The following is a 19,863-nucleotide window of genomic DNA, read 5'->3' as shown; positions in this document are numbered from 1 at the left end:
TATTTGATCCCTTGTAACTTATCACTATATTCCATTTTTTTCTGTGATAAAATGCTGTTGTTATAGCTACATTAATCTTTTAGCCACAGAAAAATCCATTGCTGTTCTGAAATTTCATCATTTTAGTTTGCAAGGCCACTTTGGTGTTTGAGTCAATTTTTTGAGGGCGCAAAGAGCAAGTGCCGAGGCAGCAAGGGCATCAAGTAAAACAATGAAGTCCACAGAAATGCAATGAATTCAACATAACAAGGGTTAAGGATGACTTTATTTTTGTTCATTTGTTTCCCTAATTTGTTAACACTAAGTTAAGGCACACTTTAGGTCAGTCAGAAGTCAGTCTATGATGTCATATTGTGTGGCATATAATAAGTTAGTATCACAAAATAATGAGTTAATATGTTAAATAATTGTAATTTTGAGATAAGAAGTCATTATTTTGTGAAGGGTTCTCATTATCATGACCCACAAAAATCTTTTTTATCATATTTAAGGTCTTTGATAGAGAGAGTCAGTGGATCCAGCAGTGCAGTGAAGAGGAGACAAGCGTATATAACGTTGATCTAGCTGTCCAGATTCACACATTCCCTCGCTTTCCAAACTGAGGGGGCGGCAACCGAGAAATTCATTCCCTGAGCCACAGGAAACTAAATCATGTTAAAACTGAAATGGCTGTGTTAGCATTGGTGTTTGACAATCTGACGACTGCACACAGGGTTTATCAGCGCTTATTTCACTGAATGCAGCTGCCTGATGTGTGGCTGGACCAAAGCAATAAGCTGAAAGACACTAAAATGCATCATAGAGCTGAGGGAAACTGCACAGATGGGTGATAATTTTCTTTGAGTTCCACCTGCCTTTTCACATTACACATTGTCATTTGCTCCGTTGTTCATAGAAGAATATTCAATAGTGCAGTATTAACTTTATGGTTATTCCCTTTACTGCCTCCAATTCTACTTCAGTCACCAGTGAGTTTACCCCATTTAATAAACGGCCTCACATAATGGAGATAGCGAAAGTATTAGTTTTGTTCTTCTGTTAATGTCTTGTTCTTAAAATTGTATAAAATGTTCACTTCAGTTAGAAGCCTTTTGCTCGTTAAATCTGAGCAACTGGCCCAAATTATGACTGTTACCATTTCTGTTTTAGACACTCATACTTATCCAACTCTACAGAGGCTGCACTGGACACATCTTGCTGTGAGAGTAAGAAAAATAGCTAAAATGCACCAGATGGCAAATGGACCTAGAGATGTAAGGTACATTGTGAGCAGGTCTTTTATTACCAGTATTAAAGGGCATTGTTAAAAGGGTGCTATATAAAGCTTTAAGTGCTACTCCCAACATTTTTTTCCTTTACAGCCCAGGTCATCTCTGTCACAGCTCCTCTGAAAATGACACTATCATGTCTCTTATATCTTGTACTATTTTGAACCTCGCTGCAGAGTGAAATCATAGCTGCTGATAAACAACCTCCCAGGACACTGACATGCTGTTCCCATTCATATTCTGTGAGCAATCAGACGTGGATTTATCAGTTTCCCAGGAGAGGTGCTTCACATATCAGCTCAGAAATAAACAAGCCTTTGTTTGAATGTGCGCGATCAATATCTGAATTTACTGCTGAGAGGATTTGAGGTGACTCTGTCTTCAGCAGCCATAAATACCTCTTTACCATTTAATCATCTGGCAGAGCGATCCGAATTAATGGGTTTAACATATTGCATTTAATTTCAAAGCATCGTTATGAATTCTGCAAGCATCTATTACTTCTTACACATTTGTGTGAATGACAGATGGTTTTATGGCTGTCATCGTGGCATAAATGGCATTATTTTTTAACTCGTGTGTCGTGTCGATTTATTGTCTTATGACACGGCATTTTGTTTAATATTTCTAAAGACAAAGGTTCCCTGCGTCACATTCACACTGGAGCATTTTAACAGCATTTTACCTCGCTGAGTAGCACTGCTTTTAGTGGGATGGATTCACATTAACATAATAAACCATTAATGGAATTAATGGAATAATGATGTTAATGGTGTATTAATCCTGTGAGCATAATTTCCCACTAATGTAATTTATGTAACATTTCCCTGCCAAATGTAATTCTGATTTTTTAATGCAATCCTTTCTCACAATCCACCAAATAATTTTTCCATAAATATTCATAACTTTTAAAATGTATAATTTTAAGAATGTATCACCATAGCTAAAAACTGATCATATTTATATTTAATTTTCCTCCGTTTTCTTATTAGATTCTGAAAATTCAGCCATTATGGATGAAAGAAAAATGGTTATGACAACAATGTTAAAAAAAACAAAAAACATTTGTGAGACATTTTTTGTTGTAGGGTATTAACAATACATTTTTTCCTCAGTGATTTAAAGGCATAGTTCAGATTATTTGGAGTTGTATGTGGTAGTCAGTGTGTTAGTTACAGTAGATGGCGGTTTCCACGCCCCCAGTTTAAAGAAGCAGGAGGAGTACTGGTGTAGGATCTAATCAGTATACTGCTGTGGACAGGGTCAGTAACTAAAAGTGGTTTAGCCACCTGAAAAAAATCCATATTAGTTCAAGTGTACGCTACATTTAGATTGTTGTCACTGCTTTACCGTGCTGTCAGTCTTTTCAGATGGGGAACTGACGTTATATCACTCTCTCCAAACCAACCCGACTCCATTGGCAGAATCAGTAAATTTTTCTTGTTATAATACTGTAATTTTAAAATTTGAGTTTTTTAATGAAAAGATAAATATAGCAAGGCCATAATATGACAATGAATATTCAACCGGGGCAAATGAGACAAGTGACGAGAAGTAGACAGCACTGTGAATAGGAGAGAGCAGGTGGAGGTATGTGGTCACTGCAGTGGTGTGTGTGTCAGCTCATTGTCGGAGAGAAAAGAGTGAGAAGGGCAGCTGATACCAGAGTGTCAATACTTTGAATAATGAGCATTTAAAGCAGTTCATATGCTCAGAATCAATATGTATTGATATTTTTGACAATACAAGAGTTGCTGGTCTACCGCTGCCTTCGACTGGTCAATCTGTTTGTGTTACTGTGTGACTATTAACAAAAACAAACTAATCAATTAAGGCAGTGGTAGACCAGCAGCTTCTGTATTCTGCAAGATAAAATTACTGATTCTGCCAGTAGAGTCTGGTTGGTTTCGAGAGACTGACCTGTGGTTTATATAACAACGGTTTCCTGTCGACTGCAAGGTAAAGCAGTGAAAATATTCTAATTCTGGGACCACCATCTACTGTAAGTAATACACGGACTGTGGATGAGTACCTCATACAGCCTCACTTCAGATGATCTGAAACTATGCTTTTAACAGGCTGTAACATCTTCCTCCAGATCTGTACATGCATGAGATCACCTGCATTAACCCGAGTAGCTGTTTCTCAGTAAAACAGCGCTGACACACTGCGGCTGCTGTTTAGCATATGTGTTGAATTTGTAGCAGCTCTGCAAAGGAGAGCGTCTCTCAGTCATAACTCATGACTCAGAGGCCTGTCAGGACAACCTGTTTTTCCTTTTTATGCTTTCGACTGATCGATTATAATTCCTTCCTATCCAGACAATAATTAATTCTTCCAGCACCTCCAACTAGGCTGCACAGCTCCTTGTTATGTTGAAATAGTGAGCGTATCCCACTGAGGGATGCTACTATCTAGAGCACTGGGTGTTTTTGTGCTGAGAGACTGGCAGCATGACTAACGCCATCTCCAGTACTGTGCTGCTCTCCTCTCTTGTGGATTGGGAGCAAAGGTTCTTCATGCTCCTCAATACCTGGTTTTTGCATTTCACTCTGAGGAGATTTTTTTATGGCCAGCTGTCAAACATTCATGTGTAAATGTGAGCACAGTCCCCTCTGGGCTGCCCAGAGTGATTCGTCAAGGCTTATGAAAACTATAAATTCTTTGCGTTATGCTCTGGATGTCTTTTTTTTTTTTTTGCTTAGTACCTGACAGCCCAACACACAGCCTGCAGCAGTGGAGAATGTTGACATTATGAAGCCAGCAGCAGGAGAAAAGGCCAAATACAACCAGCACAGTCACTTTATAGTTTGTAAATCATATCTGTGAGTGTTTCAAGATATGTCATCTTGTGTTGGTTGAAAGGGCGACTCCGTCTGCAGTCTCCTAATAGAAATGCCCACTCGCTCTTAAACAAAATGTAGTGATGTAAGTTACAGCGCTGAAAGGTCACTGTGACCCAGGGCTCCTGGATTATTATATATAGATTGAATAACCTCCCTGTGACCAGCCCTCCCCCCTTTTTCTTTCATCCTGAATTTCTGTATCGTATTTTGTTTTAATTTCATATCACATACATAATGAGTTTGATCATTTTCTTTACAGTGTTTGAACTGAAGTAGCTTTAGATTTCTCTTGAGGGTGGCTTTGCTGTGGTTTATTTTGTTCCTGTGTGAAGTAATTCCAGAAACAATGCTTTGAAAGTAGCTTCCCTGACAGTAGGGCCTGAAGATTGGTATGCTTGGGTGTTTGATTGACAAATATGTCAGACGACTACACCCACATCAGCTCCTTCTGGGCTTCACTGTCACTTTCTGGAACCAGGAATCCAAATTTGGAAAAACAAACAAAACAGTGGCAAGCTAGAATTCAACTCAAGGCAAAATATGCTTTTAGTAAGTAACCATCATGTCCATGTTAGTGTTACTGTTATTAGTAATAGTAATAGTAGCTGTGGAGGTGGAGGTGGCTCAGCTGTCAGGACAGAGCACTGTAACAGACATCAGTATGAGCTGAGGCTTCTGCACACAGTGCATTTAGATGTGACCAGTTTCATGTGACATGTTGTGTTTAGGTGTCGTGCTGTGAGTTAATAATGGCATTGTAAGTCCCTGGTATGGAGCCTGCTGCTGCCATGTCACCGGGTCTCCTGGGAAACCCTGTAGTCCTGAAGGATTTGATCTTCTGCTACATCAAGCGGGAATCTGTACAGGAGGAGTAATGTGAGCTGCTGCTGAATGGAAAACAGCGTTACTACGTATTGATTGTTGTTGGAGATGGGGAAAGGTTTCTGAACCTTTACACACACATGGGGTTTGTTTGCTGAGCGTGCATGGTGTTTCTCATCAGTGTTGTGCTTCTGCTGGTGACTGCTAAGCAGTTCTACTGCAATCTGTTGTTTTGTGTCGTTTGTGATTCTGTGGCAAACTGTATGCAGCACTTCAGCTGCTGTTATATGTTTGTGAGGCCCTGTTGTAACTCCATATAAAGTTCTTGAGTGTGCAAATATGTTAATATCTAAAGGGTGTATATTTATTCAATTGGCAGGAGGGTTAAGGGTTAATTTGACATATTTTTGAAATCCAAAAGTTATTTATATTAGCTTATTTTTTAGGACCAACTTATTGGTTATTTTCACTACTATTTACTTTTTCTAAAGAATCAGTTTCTTGTTGAAATAGTGAAAAATGTCATCACAATTTGTTCAAGCAACAATCCAAACCCCAAAGATATATATATATGATAGTGATTTTTATTATTATTATTTTTTTTTTTTTTACTGTCAATTAATCTGTTGATTATTTTCTTAATTAATTAGTTGTTATTTGGTCTATAAAATGTTGGAAAATGGTGAAAGATATCGTTCACTGTTTCTAAAAACCCAAGATTACATCCTCAAATTTGTTCATATTCCAAAGAAAACCCAAAGGTATTGAGTTTACAAAAGTATTGCTGCTAAAATATACACATTTAAGGATCTTGTATAAGAGAATTTTAACTTTTTTCTCAAAAAATAATAGATAGTTGACAACAACAAATTGATTGAGTGTTGCAACTATAGTATTTTCCAGGATGAATGTTGCTTGCTCTGTTGATCAACTTATCAAAAGGACTGAGGATTTGTTTCAGTACTACTGTATAGGGCTGCAACTAATGAATATTTTAATTGTCAATTACTCTGTCACTTATTTGCTTGATTAATTGATTAGTTGCTTGGTCTATAAAATATCAGAAAATGATGAGAGATGTTCATCACTGAGTACTGAAGCCCAAGATGGCGTCCTCAAATGTCTTGTTTTGTACTCAAACCAAAGATATTTAGTTTCTTGTCATGGAGGACTAAAGAAACCAGGAAATATTTACATTTAAGAAGCTGAAATTGGAGAATTTTGACTTTTTTTCTTAAAAAAAAAATCAAGTTGATTAATTGATTATCAAAATAGTTGGTGATTAATTTAATTAATTCAATGTCAACCCAACAAAAAGTGTCAAACACTAGAAAGCATTTACTCTTTAAAATTATTATTATTGTTTTGGTTTTTTTTTGCAAAATGTTGTTAGTTTTTTGTTTTTATTGTGCTGTCAGTCACCCTCTTTGTTCATTGAATTCAGAGCTGTGAAACTTCAGTCAAAACATCAGTAACATCACAGAAGTCATTGTCAGCTCTCTGCTGTGAAACATTCAAGCTCCTGTTGAATTGTAGGACAGTTCTCTTAACCCCCACAACACACACACACACCCTCACTGTGACCCTCCATGCCACCCCTTGTTGTTTACCCTGTCAAATGCTTTTACACGCTGCTTCACTGAGTCTATAACTGATGGAGGCCCATGCCTGCACTGTCCAGCGTTTTGTGCTGAGCCCAACATTTTAGTCCACACAAGCTGTACAGGACGGGTTGGGTGGGGTGAACTGGGCGGGGTGGGCGTCCTGCAGCCACCCCTCACATTCTACACGGGGTTGGGAAAGTCAGGGACATCAGGGCCCATCAGGGTGGAGAGGTTGGACAGAGCTCCTAAGCCCGCTACTCCTCCGGGGAATGATCGGCTTGTGTGCGCTGTACTCGTGAACACAGCGGGGGTGAAAATCCAGGGTGATGCCCTCACACTGTTTACAGTGCAACCGAGGTTGCTAATTTTGTCTCCTCTCTCTCCTCCCTCTGTCACTCCAGTCATAACCAGAGGAGCACGACGTTTCGCCATCCTGTGACCGGACAGATTTCTCCCGAGAACCTGGATTTTATCCTGCAAGAACAGTGAGTTATTGAGTTTCTTACTTCTCTGCAGCCCCAGCAATAATAATAAAAAAAACTGTTGTTGAAAAGAATGATTTGATATCAGATACACTGAGCCATATTGACTTTCTCCAGCTGTTTTGAGATAAAGCAACACTAAAATTGGCGGAAATGTTTTTCTGTTTTTATCTATGGCTTGAATGCCAAGTTGTGAGATGTTTGTTTTATCACTGTCTTATAAGTGATGAAATGATGCTGATCTGGCAAAGAAAATCCTTCTCTGCTCTTGTAGTTTTGACTGTTTTATGCTTTGTTATAATGTAATATCTCAGACTTTCTATGTGACAATGGCTTTGAAAACATTTCCCTGTGCCCTAAAATTATCATTTGAATATTCTTTTAGAAGTTTAGCAGGTTATACTTCTTTCTTGAGTGTGTAGATGGAGGTTTAAAAAGTAGTTTTAAGTGAATATGTGGGCCTTTCATTTCACCAGGGCTGCCTTTTAAAGATAGAAGTGAAAGGAGAAAGTCTTGGTGGATTAGTCAAGGACATGCGGTGCTGTCGGAGGGTTTATACTGTTTAGTGATGCTATAGCAGGTGTAATTTTAATGTTGCTCTCTCCTCCTCCTGTTTGGACCATTAGAGTTTGAGAGTACAGCTAAATGCACTTTTAGTTGAGTGTTTTTTTCTTTTTCACTGCCTTGCTGAAAGTTAGATGAGAAGATCAACACCACTCATATATCTGTCTGTTAAATATGAAGCTACAGCTAGCAGCTGGTTAGCATAGCTTAGCATAAAAATGGAAGGTGATGTCAACACTCTGGGAAGTCATTACTCCTGGCCTAGAATTAGTCCTGCAAATTGCATCCGGTAAAACCACAAGTTGTTGGTTTTACACTTTTTTTTCTGTTTGATATAAAGTGTTAATATGCTGCTGGCTGTAGCTTCATGTTTAGTGGACAAGTACTGTGTTGCCCCTTTTACACTGCACAGAACTAACCCACTAACAACCACTGGGAAAGGGTACAAATTACATTAATTCCTGGGTCAAATGACTCTGCAAGTAGTCACACGTATTTATTGGCTCCGGCTCCAATCGGCAGTGATGGAGACTTGACGCTCAGGTTGATACACTAGTTTTCAAATGGAGGCAATGAAGGCTTGTTGCTTCCATTGGTAACTTCTGCAACTCTTTTTCCCCTTGTCCATACACATGCTGACTTTGGCTGAATCAGTTTGACCTGCTGTGTCAGGGCTGTTCGGCAGGGTTGTGCATCTCCATTACAGCGGGGCTACCTACTTGAAGGTGTATCTTTTAACTCGTAAATGCTTATCTTGAGTCGAGTGGCTGTGGAACAGTTGCTAAACACATTTCATGTCCTATAAATTCTGCACAATAGAAGTGTCCCATTGATTTGTTTTCTAAAAGTTTTTATTATGACTGTCTAAACTGGAAGGTGTTTTTTTTGTGTGAACAATGTCAGGTGCTCAGATTTAATTCTTGTCTGTGAAGATAGTACAATATCGGCTACTGTATTTTTAAGCAAAATGTCTCATTGTGAGTACAACTTAAAAGAACTATTACTATATAAATAGATTTTTTTGATCAGGCAATTTCAGATTAATTATTAGATATTATTTAAAGTTGCAGTTCACGATTTTGTAATTCATTTTGTGCACATTATTTGTTCCTGATATCAGTGAGTTGTTTCTAAAATCCTTTCAGTACACAGATATCACAGTGTGACCTATCATCAGTTAATTGCTCTCAACACACTGATGTTTACCTTCATTTGGCAGCCCACGACACTTGATCACTTTTAGAGAGCTGGTGAGCGCAGGTCTCTGTGGGATAAACAAGTCAGAGTGCTTACTCATGGCTGTTTAGGAGACAGTTTGTATTGCACTCTCAGGGCTTTGTTTGGCCAAAGATTTCCTGCCAGCAACTAAACCCGACACCAGACTTTCACCACAATAGAGAGACTCTCAGTTACAAGGGATGGGACACTCTTTTCTCTTGCTGCTCCACTTTGTGATGTAGAATGAACAAAAACCTCAAGCAATGTGTTGCTTCAGTTGGAGGCCTTTTAAGGAACTTATGTACTCAGTGGGGTTGATTTGTTCGGGAGTGTCAAAACTTGCTTCTGGCACTTTTCTGTAAACCAGTTTGGTTACTGAAAATGCAGATACATGTTTAACAGTTTTCCACTATTCAGACTGCATATACTCCTGGGAGGCAGTCCAGTCAAATTTGAGTGACAGCCTGCAGAATGCATTTGGTTAAAGCATAAAACATTCGGAAAATAGACGTGAATTCATTCCTTTCCAGCAGTGCTTTTGAAGCACTAGGAATGGAAGGGTCATATAAAAATGTGTCTATCAAGCTTAAAAAGCAGCAGCAATAAAATGCTGTATTTACCTGTATTTTCCTCGGATTTTGTTCAGCAATTTTTTTTTTTGGATATACCATTTTCCAACCCACCATGCATTTGTCTGCAGAACATATTGGAAATGAAAGTGTATACAGGTGTACATAGTAAGGTGTACTTGCTATACCTTCCACCTCTAACCTAAAGTTAGAAACACTTAGTCATTATTCCTATCAGGAAGTTTTCCTCCCTGATACTTTTATAATAATAATAATTGTTCTAATCAGTGTCTCTCTGTGTGTGATGATTGTGTTGTGTGACTGTCTTGTCTTGCTGTGATCTTGTGTATATATAATTTGGTCTCAGGCATTATAAATATTGATGTCAACAAGATTTCCTGAATAAATAAAGCTAAGCAGAATTGCTTTACTTACTGTGGCTGATTAAACCTGTATAGGTTTGTTGTGTGTATGGAGTTTGGTTACCCTTAAAACTTCTTCATGGGAGTGCAGAACATTTAAAGTCTGTACGTGTACACGATGACAGAATAGCTCTTAATTCAAGAGGGCCTGTGGAGGTTTTCTTGTGACTCTCTCACTCAGTTTTTACTTGACCTCCTGTCTGGTTTTGTGACCCCGCAGTTCCACAAGTGGGAGACTGTGAAGCTGAGGCAGAGCTTCAGCTGAGACGTCATCAACTCCTTAACAAAACTTATCATTCCATAGATAAAATTTTGATAAATCCCATGAGTTATGGCTTAATGTTTCTAACTATTTGGATAAAAGTCACAACTGTTAATTTTCTTTTTTCTTTCATTTATAGTTATACAGGAAAAAGATTAAAAGTAGCATAATAAAATCAGTTAAAATAAACAGGCCTGACTCACTTAAAACTGGTTTACAGCAGGTTCCTGTTCTGCAGCTCATAATAGAGAAAATCACGTCACAAAACAGAGACAGTCAATACAAAACACAAACAAAAGACAACACGGCCATTCAGAGGAGGGAGGAAGAGGGCAGATATTATGGGTCAAGTCGGTGATTGCAAGTGTGTCTTTCCATCAGATAGTGTTAATATGCCTGTTTGAAATGTGTGGCAGAGGTTGTTGTTCTAATATGATATGGGATCTTGATGAGGACATTATTTCACTGCATGTTTATTTATTTATTTTTTTTGCTGGTTAAACTAAAATAAAAAATGCTGATATGTGTGTTTATTACAGAAACAAAGGGCATCATCTAAAAAATTACGATCTTTCTCTCACCTCCCACATCTTCTTTTCACTGTTGGCATATGACTCAGTTCTTTCAGAGTTTTATACTGTGGATTTTAATTTAGAACAACTCTTGATGATACCTTTCAAGGACTCTTAAGTGTTTCCACTCTGCTGAAAAGCAATTGAATCTTTTTGTCTGTCCATCCATGCATTCATCCTGCATCCATCCATCCATCCTGTAGAGGGATGCAGGGGGCTGGAACTGATCCCAGCTGAAGTTTGGCAGGAGGCGTTGTACATCTCGGACAGGTCATCAGTCAGTCACAGGACTAACACATAGAGACGGACAACCTCACATTCACACCTTTGCCAGTTAACATATTTCCTGCACAAATCTTCACTAATTCAGTGAAGAACAATTAATAGAGCTTTTGTAGAAGCTAATCCAATGAAGAAACACATTAAAATGTAATGAAGTTCCACTGCATGGACTCCATTTCTAGCTCTTTTCATTTTTCCATTTCTGTCACCATCTCATTGTTTTCCATTTCCTGTTCCCTCTATTTCCATCCATCCAGCCCAGTCACTTTTTTTCCTTGTCATAGCTCTTTTCCCAGAATTTTTGTTTGTTTTGTTCTCTTTCCCCTTTTCCCCCGTTCATTGTTGTTATTCTCATATCTCGTCTTTTTCCTTTACCATATTTTCACACCTTTACCTCTCATTTTTCTTTAAACCTGCATCTTCCTGGTCTGTCCCTTTTGTATAATTTTGAATTCATTATTTTTTAATTAACTCAGATTACTACTGATTAAATTCAATGTCCTATTCATTTGGATGTGCATGGTACTCTAGTGACAATAAGTGTGGAATTACCGAAGATGGATGCTACTAGTGTTTGAGACAAACAACAAAAATGACACCGAGATGCAGTTTTTTCTAGAGACTGTAAAATGACAATTCACCCCCAAATCAAAAATACTTATTTTTCTTCTGGCATATAGTCTTATTTATCCATCTAGATTGTTTTAATGTGAATTGCTGAGTTGTGGAAAAATCAGCCTTTGTGTTGTGAGCAGTTTCATATAGGAACTATTTTCTTTTTTTACCGTATAAAGAACGTAGTTGCTACATGAAACTGCTCACAAGGTCTGTGTATTATCTTGAGTAACTGGGCCATGATTTCTGGAAAGAGACGTTGCTTTTGACTTGGTCAAATGTATGTTTTTTGGTGCTTTGAGCGTCACAAACTGAGCACAAACTACTTCCAGTTTATTTGAGAGAAGGTAGACATCCCCAACCAAACAATTTATTAGATCTCTCTTAATTAGATTTCACAGTTGGAGAAGAAATGTTAAAAGTACCGGGCAAGCAATGCGCCTTTGTAATCCTATATAATAAGCTTGTTTTGCAATTAACACAATGTGCCATTTAACATTTTTCATTCAGTTTTACTCTCCGAAATTTTAAACAGCATGAGTTAACAACAGAAACAATAATTGGGCTAATTAACCTACTAGTAAAATGATGATCTTCTAAAAAACAATATTAACACCTATGAACTTTAAATAAAATCCTAATGATATTGAGGTCGTTAAAGGGCTGGATCCGGCCACTAGCTGAATAGGTCTGATCTAGGTGGATAAATAACACTACAGACAAGAGGGTGAACTGTCCCCTTAAAAACTGATGAAAACACTGAAATAAAATGGTAGAAATGTGTATGATGCACAGATGCAGAAACATTTCTATAATTTCAATGTATTTGGCTGCTAGAGGAACCTTTTTTTTAGCATTGAAAGTTTCCCTAAGTAAATAATATGTTTCATCTGTGGGTAGGAGGTCCATTTCTCACACCTCCTTGTGTTGTTGTATCTTTAATATCCTCCTGTTTTCCACTGTAGTAGATCGTCGCTGAGCTCCTCTACCAGTCTGACTCTTTTCAGTGTCTCATTGTTTTTTCTGGTTGCACTTTCTCTCTGCATCTTTCTACGCCTCCTCTTGCTTTCCTTTAGTTTTCTTCCTCTGTGTGTCGTTGCCCCCCCCCCCCCCCCACTCTCCTTCATTATGTTTCTCTCACTGTCTCTCGTTTTAGTCCATCTCTCTCCCCCAGACAAGGAGGGAGCAGGTTAAATTTTCCCTGGCTGTGTTCTGATGGATCTGTCTTATTAGCAGCTGTGTAGGCGTGAAGCAGGCCTGTCCAAGCCACTATGATAATGTGTCAGTGCAGAACACACAAACACACACACAGAACACTTCAGTCCTTGGTTTGTGTATATGTATGGTTATTAAAATAAATGGTGAATTCTGCGCAGGACAGAGTGAACCACTGGTTTCTAGAGGATGTGCACTTGAAGGTGTAATACTTTTCTGCCTCAGTGTAATATTACATTGATGTACTGGAGGACATTCTTGGGCGTGATTATGCAAGGCACAGCTGAGTACCATCAGCAGTACTGAAGAACAATCTTTATCCTCACAGTTAAAGAACATCCTCGAGGGTAATACATTATGGCTTTGGAACACCAGTTGAATGCACACGTGACTATTGACTGAAGAAGCTTCATGAAAAAAGAAGGCCAAGAGAAAATGAATTGCTAACGAATCCCCTGGTCACTCGCAAAGCAACTCCTAAATCATAATTTATGAGATCATTGGCTGAAAATACAGTACTTGTTCTATATTTAATTGGGTCCTGTGATGTTTTTTTGTTTATATAAATATACGTTCACAGATGACCGTCCTGGAATACATTTTGAAAAATTCATGCTTCTTTAACTCAAAGTTTTGGGCTAACATCACAACAGCAGTTAGTCCTTTTATAAAGTTCCCTTGACTTTATTTTTAAACAGAATCTTAAGATCATTTCCCATGGCGAGGTTAACTTTGATTCACATAAGATACTTGGACCAAAAAAAGTTATGTAAGCCTACTTTATGTGTGACATATACTGAAAACCTCAGATGAACTTCTAGTGCGCTTGCAGAGTGGGCAAAGCTTGGAAAACAATTTTTAAATTTTGAATTTTAATGCATCATGTGTATGGGTGACAATGCTCTAAGCAGGGTTAGTACTAGTTTAGGAGTAGTTTGACATTTAGCAAAATTTGCTTATTTGCTTTCATGCTCAAAATTAAAATACATAAATACAACTTCTTAGAGGTAGGAGAAAAAAAATCTTTTCTCTTAAATATGGGAGTTGTTTGGATTCTTTGTCTTTGTTTCAGATTCCTGAATCGATGTTTAAAAATATAAATAACTATCACTTTCTTTAGGCCTATATTTCCTCTGATCTGTGGAAATAATTGAGCTGCTGATTTTACATTGCAAACCCAATCTATTGCTTAGAAGAGGTATTGCTTGCCAGAAGAAGGCAGCACATATTTATAGTTTTATTTATTGTTCACTACTCGAGTCTAATATTTAAAGTATTTAATTTATTACTTTTTGAGAAGATTGATTGACATATGATGTGCAATGTTTTTTAGAAATATCGGTCATGATATACATTCTCAAAGTTTATGATTCAAATTTATCACACCATCTAGTCTTAAAAAAGCAAACAAAAATTACAATAAATCATAATATTGAATCACATTGCTTAAGGTACATATCGAATCAGCACCCCAGTATTGTGAAGGTCTTGAATCAGGATATAAGTCTGTCGTGCCAGCCCTCATGTCTCTGTGCCAAAAACTAGCCACAAGGCTATTAGCTTAACTTGGCACAAAGACTGTAAGGAGGAGAAAACAGCTAGCCTGGTTTATTCCACAGTTCAAAGATAAGCCTACCAAAGCCTCCAAAGCTCACTCATTAACAGGTATCTCATTGGTTGTATCTACACACAAACAGAAATGTAGAAACAACAATTTGTGTTTTTAGGGATAGCCAGTTACATGCTGTAACATGTTCTTGGTGAAAACCAGCCAGACAGACAGATTAACTGCCCAGAGTGTGCAGCTGCTTTGTGCACTTTTCTGCTTGTCTGTATATTACTTTTTTCATAGACTATCTGCTGATTCATATCAGTCTCATGTTTACCTCACATTTTAAAGTCTTGTTTGTCATCTGTGATGTGAACACATCAGATTTCTCCACAGAGAAAGTAAAAGCGAGCATAAAGACTTCATGATGATAAAAAAGGTTCTCTGTTGAACCTCTGGCTGAGTTCTTGTTAGCACTCAGGGAAGGTATGAAGGTTCTTGATAGAACCCCCAGAAAAGGGTTTTGGGTAGAACCATTAAACCACAGAAGGGTTCTCTGTAGAACCTCTCATAGGGGCTTCCTGGTGAAACCTTTCACAGATGGTTCTAGGTCTACCCTTTCATGTTGGGATCTAAGAACTCACAGAAAGGGTTCCAAGTGGAATCTTTATAAAATGTCTTACCGGGAACCAAAAACGTTCTCCTGTAAGGACAAGTGGATTCTTTCTATCATAAAATAAAAGGGCTCTTGGTAGAACTCTTTTGTTGGGTTAAACCCTTGGAATATAAAAAGGTTATCGATAGAACCTCCTGGCTGAGTTCTTGTTAGCAGGTCCCACTAACGTGAACATATTCCTGATAGAGAACCCTGGAGATATCAGCTATAGAGAGGTTTTCCTTCTTTCATATATAATCAGACTAGATTGCACCCAATAATACATTTGAAAAATTCAAAACAAGTCTCTTTCCAAAAATAATGACCTGATTACTCAAGATAATCCAGCAGTTTCATGTTGGAACTACTTTCTTTCCAGTCTTTCTGGTGCTTTGAGCACCACAAGCTGAATGCCATTTAGTCTTATTATATTGGAGAGAAGGCGGAAGAAGACATCTGTATGTCCGATAACCTCTGAAATCTAGATGGATAAATAGCGCTATAGACAAGAGGGAAAATACGTAGTCTTGTTTTTGGGGTGAACTGTCCCTTTAAGCTAATTACCATAGCTCCATAGTCAGGCATACAAGTGTTTTCAATATTTGTATATAACCCTGCAAGAGAACGACTATGGGTATTTTAATACTTAAATTGAGCACAATTTTGTAAATGAGACTGAAAATTACTGAAAAAGTGAAAAGCAGGAAGATCTGTTGTGTTTGAGTCAACAGAGAAAGAATTTTAAACATGTGAGGGTCCAAGATATTTGGGGCCTTTGATTAAGTTAAATAAAAGTGGGATTGCTAGAGGCCAGTTCTTTTAATCTCACTACATCACTGAAGATAACTATTAAATCCAATGGCCTTGTCTGTGTTATTGCCACTTGGATTTTAGTTCAGTACTTTTAATTTAGATTTAAAAAATACCTTTTCCCCTTTGTTATCCAATAATCATTATTCCTTTCGTCATTCATAATGGTGGAATAATGATGTTTTTATAGATTACATGTTTAGTTGTAAATACTCCATCATCTAATTACAATGTACTATTCAAAACAAAGATCATTTAATTACCATTAAGATATGTAGGGGACTGGGATTACATACACCCTCTGTTAGCCCTAATTATCCAGTTACCATCATACCACTGCAAACAGTATAAGAAAAATGATCTGCTGCCCCGGGCGCTATCCAAATATCTGTGCTTCTATTTAAGGCTTCCTTGAGCCTGCGTGAAGCACTTGAGGTTTTCAGAGAGGGCACAGCTCTTTTGTAAACTTTAAATTCATCCAAGGATGGAGTTTATGCTGAAAGGAGGTGGTCTTTTTCAGCATCACCCTTCTTCACATTCACATACTCACACACACATTCGCACACCTTTTACTGTTGGCCACTGAGCCTCTCAGCTGGAGCAGAGCTAACCTTTAGATTGCTGCCACCCTGTCGCAGCCACATGCCGGCACACAAGTTGTGGAATTCACTGGAGCTCACACTGGTATATATCTGTCACCTCCAGCCCCGGCTGCATCACACAGGATCCCCCTCCATTTTTTTTTTTTTTTTTTTTTTCATTTGATGTCAACGACAACTTTGATGGAGGCGTCAGCTCACCGGCCATCAAAGCAAGGTTGAAACTCCATCTGAGAGCATTATTAGCAGCAGGGTGCGGTGTGTATGTGTGTGTATGGCGGCCGGCGTCAGCGGGCCTGCTCACCAGGGGTTATCACGGATTAAAGTGGCTAAAGTGGCAGGACTTTACAGCTCCTAGGAGTACCTTATCGGCTCTTATTTTGGCAGCAGGAGAGATGGAATAACTTCCTCGGCTGCTGCTGTCTGGGTCTCGGTATCTGTCTGCGTCTGAAGTGTTTTCTAAGTCTATTTGCACCGTGTCTGTCTGTCTTTATTCTTGTCATCAGTTCTGGAGTGATGAAAAAAACAGAATTTATGTCATGGAAACCTGTTGGATGTAAAGTTTATGTTTTTCTGGACAGTTTGAAGAAATGTCAGTTTTATTTCTTGTTGTGTTCCCGAAGGTGTTTTGTGGTACCCAAACTTGTTGTTATTATATTATGGGTCCAATATGATCCAATAACATTATCAGAGGCCAATATTGATGTATTTCAATTATCAGATATTGGACCAACATCATTGATCCATGTACAGATCATTATTTCAAAGTTATTAATTGAGCCACAGTGTGAAACAATGTCCTGAATCTACACCTATACAGCTAGACAAAAAAAATGCCTAGCTGCTTCACTCAAGGTTAAAAAGGAACATTTGCATTTTGCAACATAAAAAGGCAAGCTTAACATACTCTCAGCAATGCATGATGGGATATTGGGGTTGTCTCTCAGCACTATCTGCAGCACATGTGAAGGTCACAAGCCAGAATCTTTATTTAGTTTGTTTGATACATATCAAGAGAAAAAAATTAAGAAAAGATAAAGAGGAGAAAAATAAATAAAACAAAAACAAACAAGAAAACAACAGCAACAAAATCAGAAAATAATTATAATAACAATAATGATATATCATGTATAATATATATAATAGTGTTCTATATAATATAACAAGCGAGAATCCTACAGTGCCCCACAAGGGTCAGAGGATGCCATTATGTAAGTTGAAGACTCTGGAACAGCATAAATGAAGCAACATGAACACTAAAAAAGATTTATAATAATAATAATAATGATGATAATAATATTAAAAAGAAAAAAAGAGCTCTGAAAGTGAAGAAATCTGTGCATCTCTATTTATTTTTTTATTTATTTGCCCAGACTTGTTAATTTCTTGCTCAACTTTGTCACACAACATGATAAAAATCTCTCATATCCTCTTTGTCATGCTGTAGTCTAGATTTTAGTGAAAAATCCTATTGTTCTCATTAATTTGCACAGTGTTTAATCTACCCATGGTAATTTTTGCCTTTTTAAAGTCTCCCATTTTATTGACTGATTGATTTAACTTGTATGTATCTTGGGAATAAAACCCGACTTGTTAACTATAACTGTCATGCTCACATCAAATAAAAGCTTAGCTTTGCTGGAACAGAGCGTGCATGCCTAGAGATTAATTCCTGGCTGTCATTTCAGATGCCTTTCCCTTTGTCACATCTGTTTCTTTTCACTCTTCCTCCGTGTTATTCCCCTCTGTTCCTCTTCATGTTCTCCAAAAGCTTCTGTTCGCTGTCTTGTCTCTTTTTTTTGTCTCTGACCCGTCCCCTGCTCATTCATATGGGATCCGGAGGTTTAAGGGCAGCTACGCTAGCAATGTGATGAGTGCACACATGGTGCTGCGCCAGGGGTGCAGCATAGCTACGCTTTGGTTGACCGTTGCTATAGCAGCAGTGTGGAATTGAAACTGGGGGACACGGTTGTAGATGGAATGTGTGGTTTGGCAAAGAGCGTCTCTCGTTTGCTTCTATTCTGAGTGTCCAAAACACCGTCAGTAGATTTAAACTTGATTCATTCAGGTGCTTGCTTGTCTGATAACAGGTAATAGATGAAGTGTTTTTTTCCTAATACCACAAAACCTTTTGGAAGAAATATCTGCCTTTTATTTGAGAAGGAGATGAGATATCAGTCCCACGTTGGTGACAGGCAGTGTTTAGCCTAGCTTAGCATGAAGACTAGCCTGGAGACCAGATGAATCTGCAAGCTCGTGTTTTCAATTGCTCTGGCTGACAGAATTCGTCCAGCCCTGAATCCGGTCAGGCCAGTTACAACTGTATTTTTAACATGGGGCTGGCTCTATTTCATGATTGACAAAGGAGTGTCACTGGTCTAGATAGAATTGTGTCCAGTCAGCAGGTGTGTCCACTGTAACGCCTCAGGCTCACAAATCTTGATCCACATTTGATCAACACTGCTTAATTTGATGGTTTTATTTGTTGGTTTTACTGTTACTACTGTTAACGCCAATTTCTCTAAAATGTTTTCAGAAACATATTTTATTGTACTGTTTTGTTGTAACATTAGAAAGGTTGTAACCAGATGGCTGACATTTTGTGCACTGCTTGAAAACAAACCAAGCACCGCTATTGCTGTTTTGATTGGTTGTAGGTCCCTTTTCATTCCTCCACTTGATTGTAGGTCTATCCAGTTGCGTCCAGAGACATTTTGACCTGCATGTCTTGATAAAGACCCTTGGAAACTGCACATGTACTGTGATGTTCCAGACTAACTCACATTTATATACAAACTCTTCTAAAGCTGGCTCATTGCTTGCAGAATGCTAATTAGGTAAACTACTCTAACGCTATTCAGTGTAACTGTTTTGTTTGCTTTTATGATGCCTTTAATTTTCCTCTTTTTGACAATGTCACAGAGATGTTAACTCTGTTATGTTTTAGAGTTGTTCTCCTGTCATATCATATCATGTCGAATTAGTGGCGATGTGCAGGACCTCTTTATGCTCAGGTTCCTGTTACGTTCTGAGTTTTGGCCAGGACCCCGGATGCAGAGAACAAGATAAGGGAAGTTTTTCAAAAAGATTTATTGTTTCACACAGGGCAAAAAAACAACTAAAGGCGAGGGCAGGTGCTGGACGCGGTCGGCTGGCTGGCGCAGCTGAGCAGGCAGGAGGAGATCCGTGCTGGCGTCGGTTCAGGAACTAGTGAGCTGCACACACGGTCGGGAGGAGCACTGAAGGCTGCACAAAAACACTGAAGATTAGAGCCACGAAAAAACACCATAAATCCACTAGGAAATTTGCTGCGCTACGTTACCGACTGCGACTGAGACTGAATAGTCCGGCACAGGAGTGGTGACTTGGCCGAGCTCAAATAGCAGGGGGAATGTGATGATGAGAGCCAGGTGCGTCTCATTAGGCTGAGCCAGCCAATGACTGCCGCCGCTGCCACACACACTGCCCTGGAAGGGAAACGGGGGAGGGAAGGGGAGACAAAGAAAAAA

The 19,863-nt window shown here is 38.5% G+C and overlaps 1 protein-coding gene across 1 annotated transcript in view; it reads left to right on the top strand.

Moving 5' to 3' along the window:
- Positions 1 to 19,863, top strand: part of LOC146316545 (pleckstrin homology domain-containing family A member 7-like) — a 189,911-nt gene that overhangs the window by 83,760 nt on the left and 86,288 nt on the right. Inside the window, exon 4 of the mRNA XM_084735068.1 lies at positions 6,942 to 7,025. Within this exon, the coding sequence (XP_084591194.1) occupies positions 6,942 to 7,025 (84 nt within the window). The remainder of the gene's footprint in view (positions 1 to 6,941; positions 7,026 to 19,863) is intronic.

This window comes from Lutjanus erythropterus, chromosome 13 (genome assembly GCF_056507025.1).
Source record: "Lutjanus erythropterus isolate fLutEry1 chromosome 13, fLutEry1.hap2, whole genome shotgun sequence".
NCBI classification, from domain to species: Eukaryota; Metazoa; Chordata; class Actinopteri; order Lutjaniformes; family Lutjanidae; genus Lutjanus; species Lutjanus erythropterus.
The sequence above is the reverse complement of the archived record's forward strand: the minus strand, read 5'-3'. Positions and strand labels throughout refer to the sequence as shown.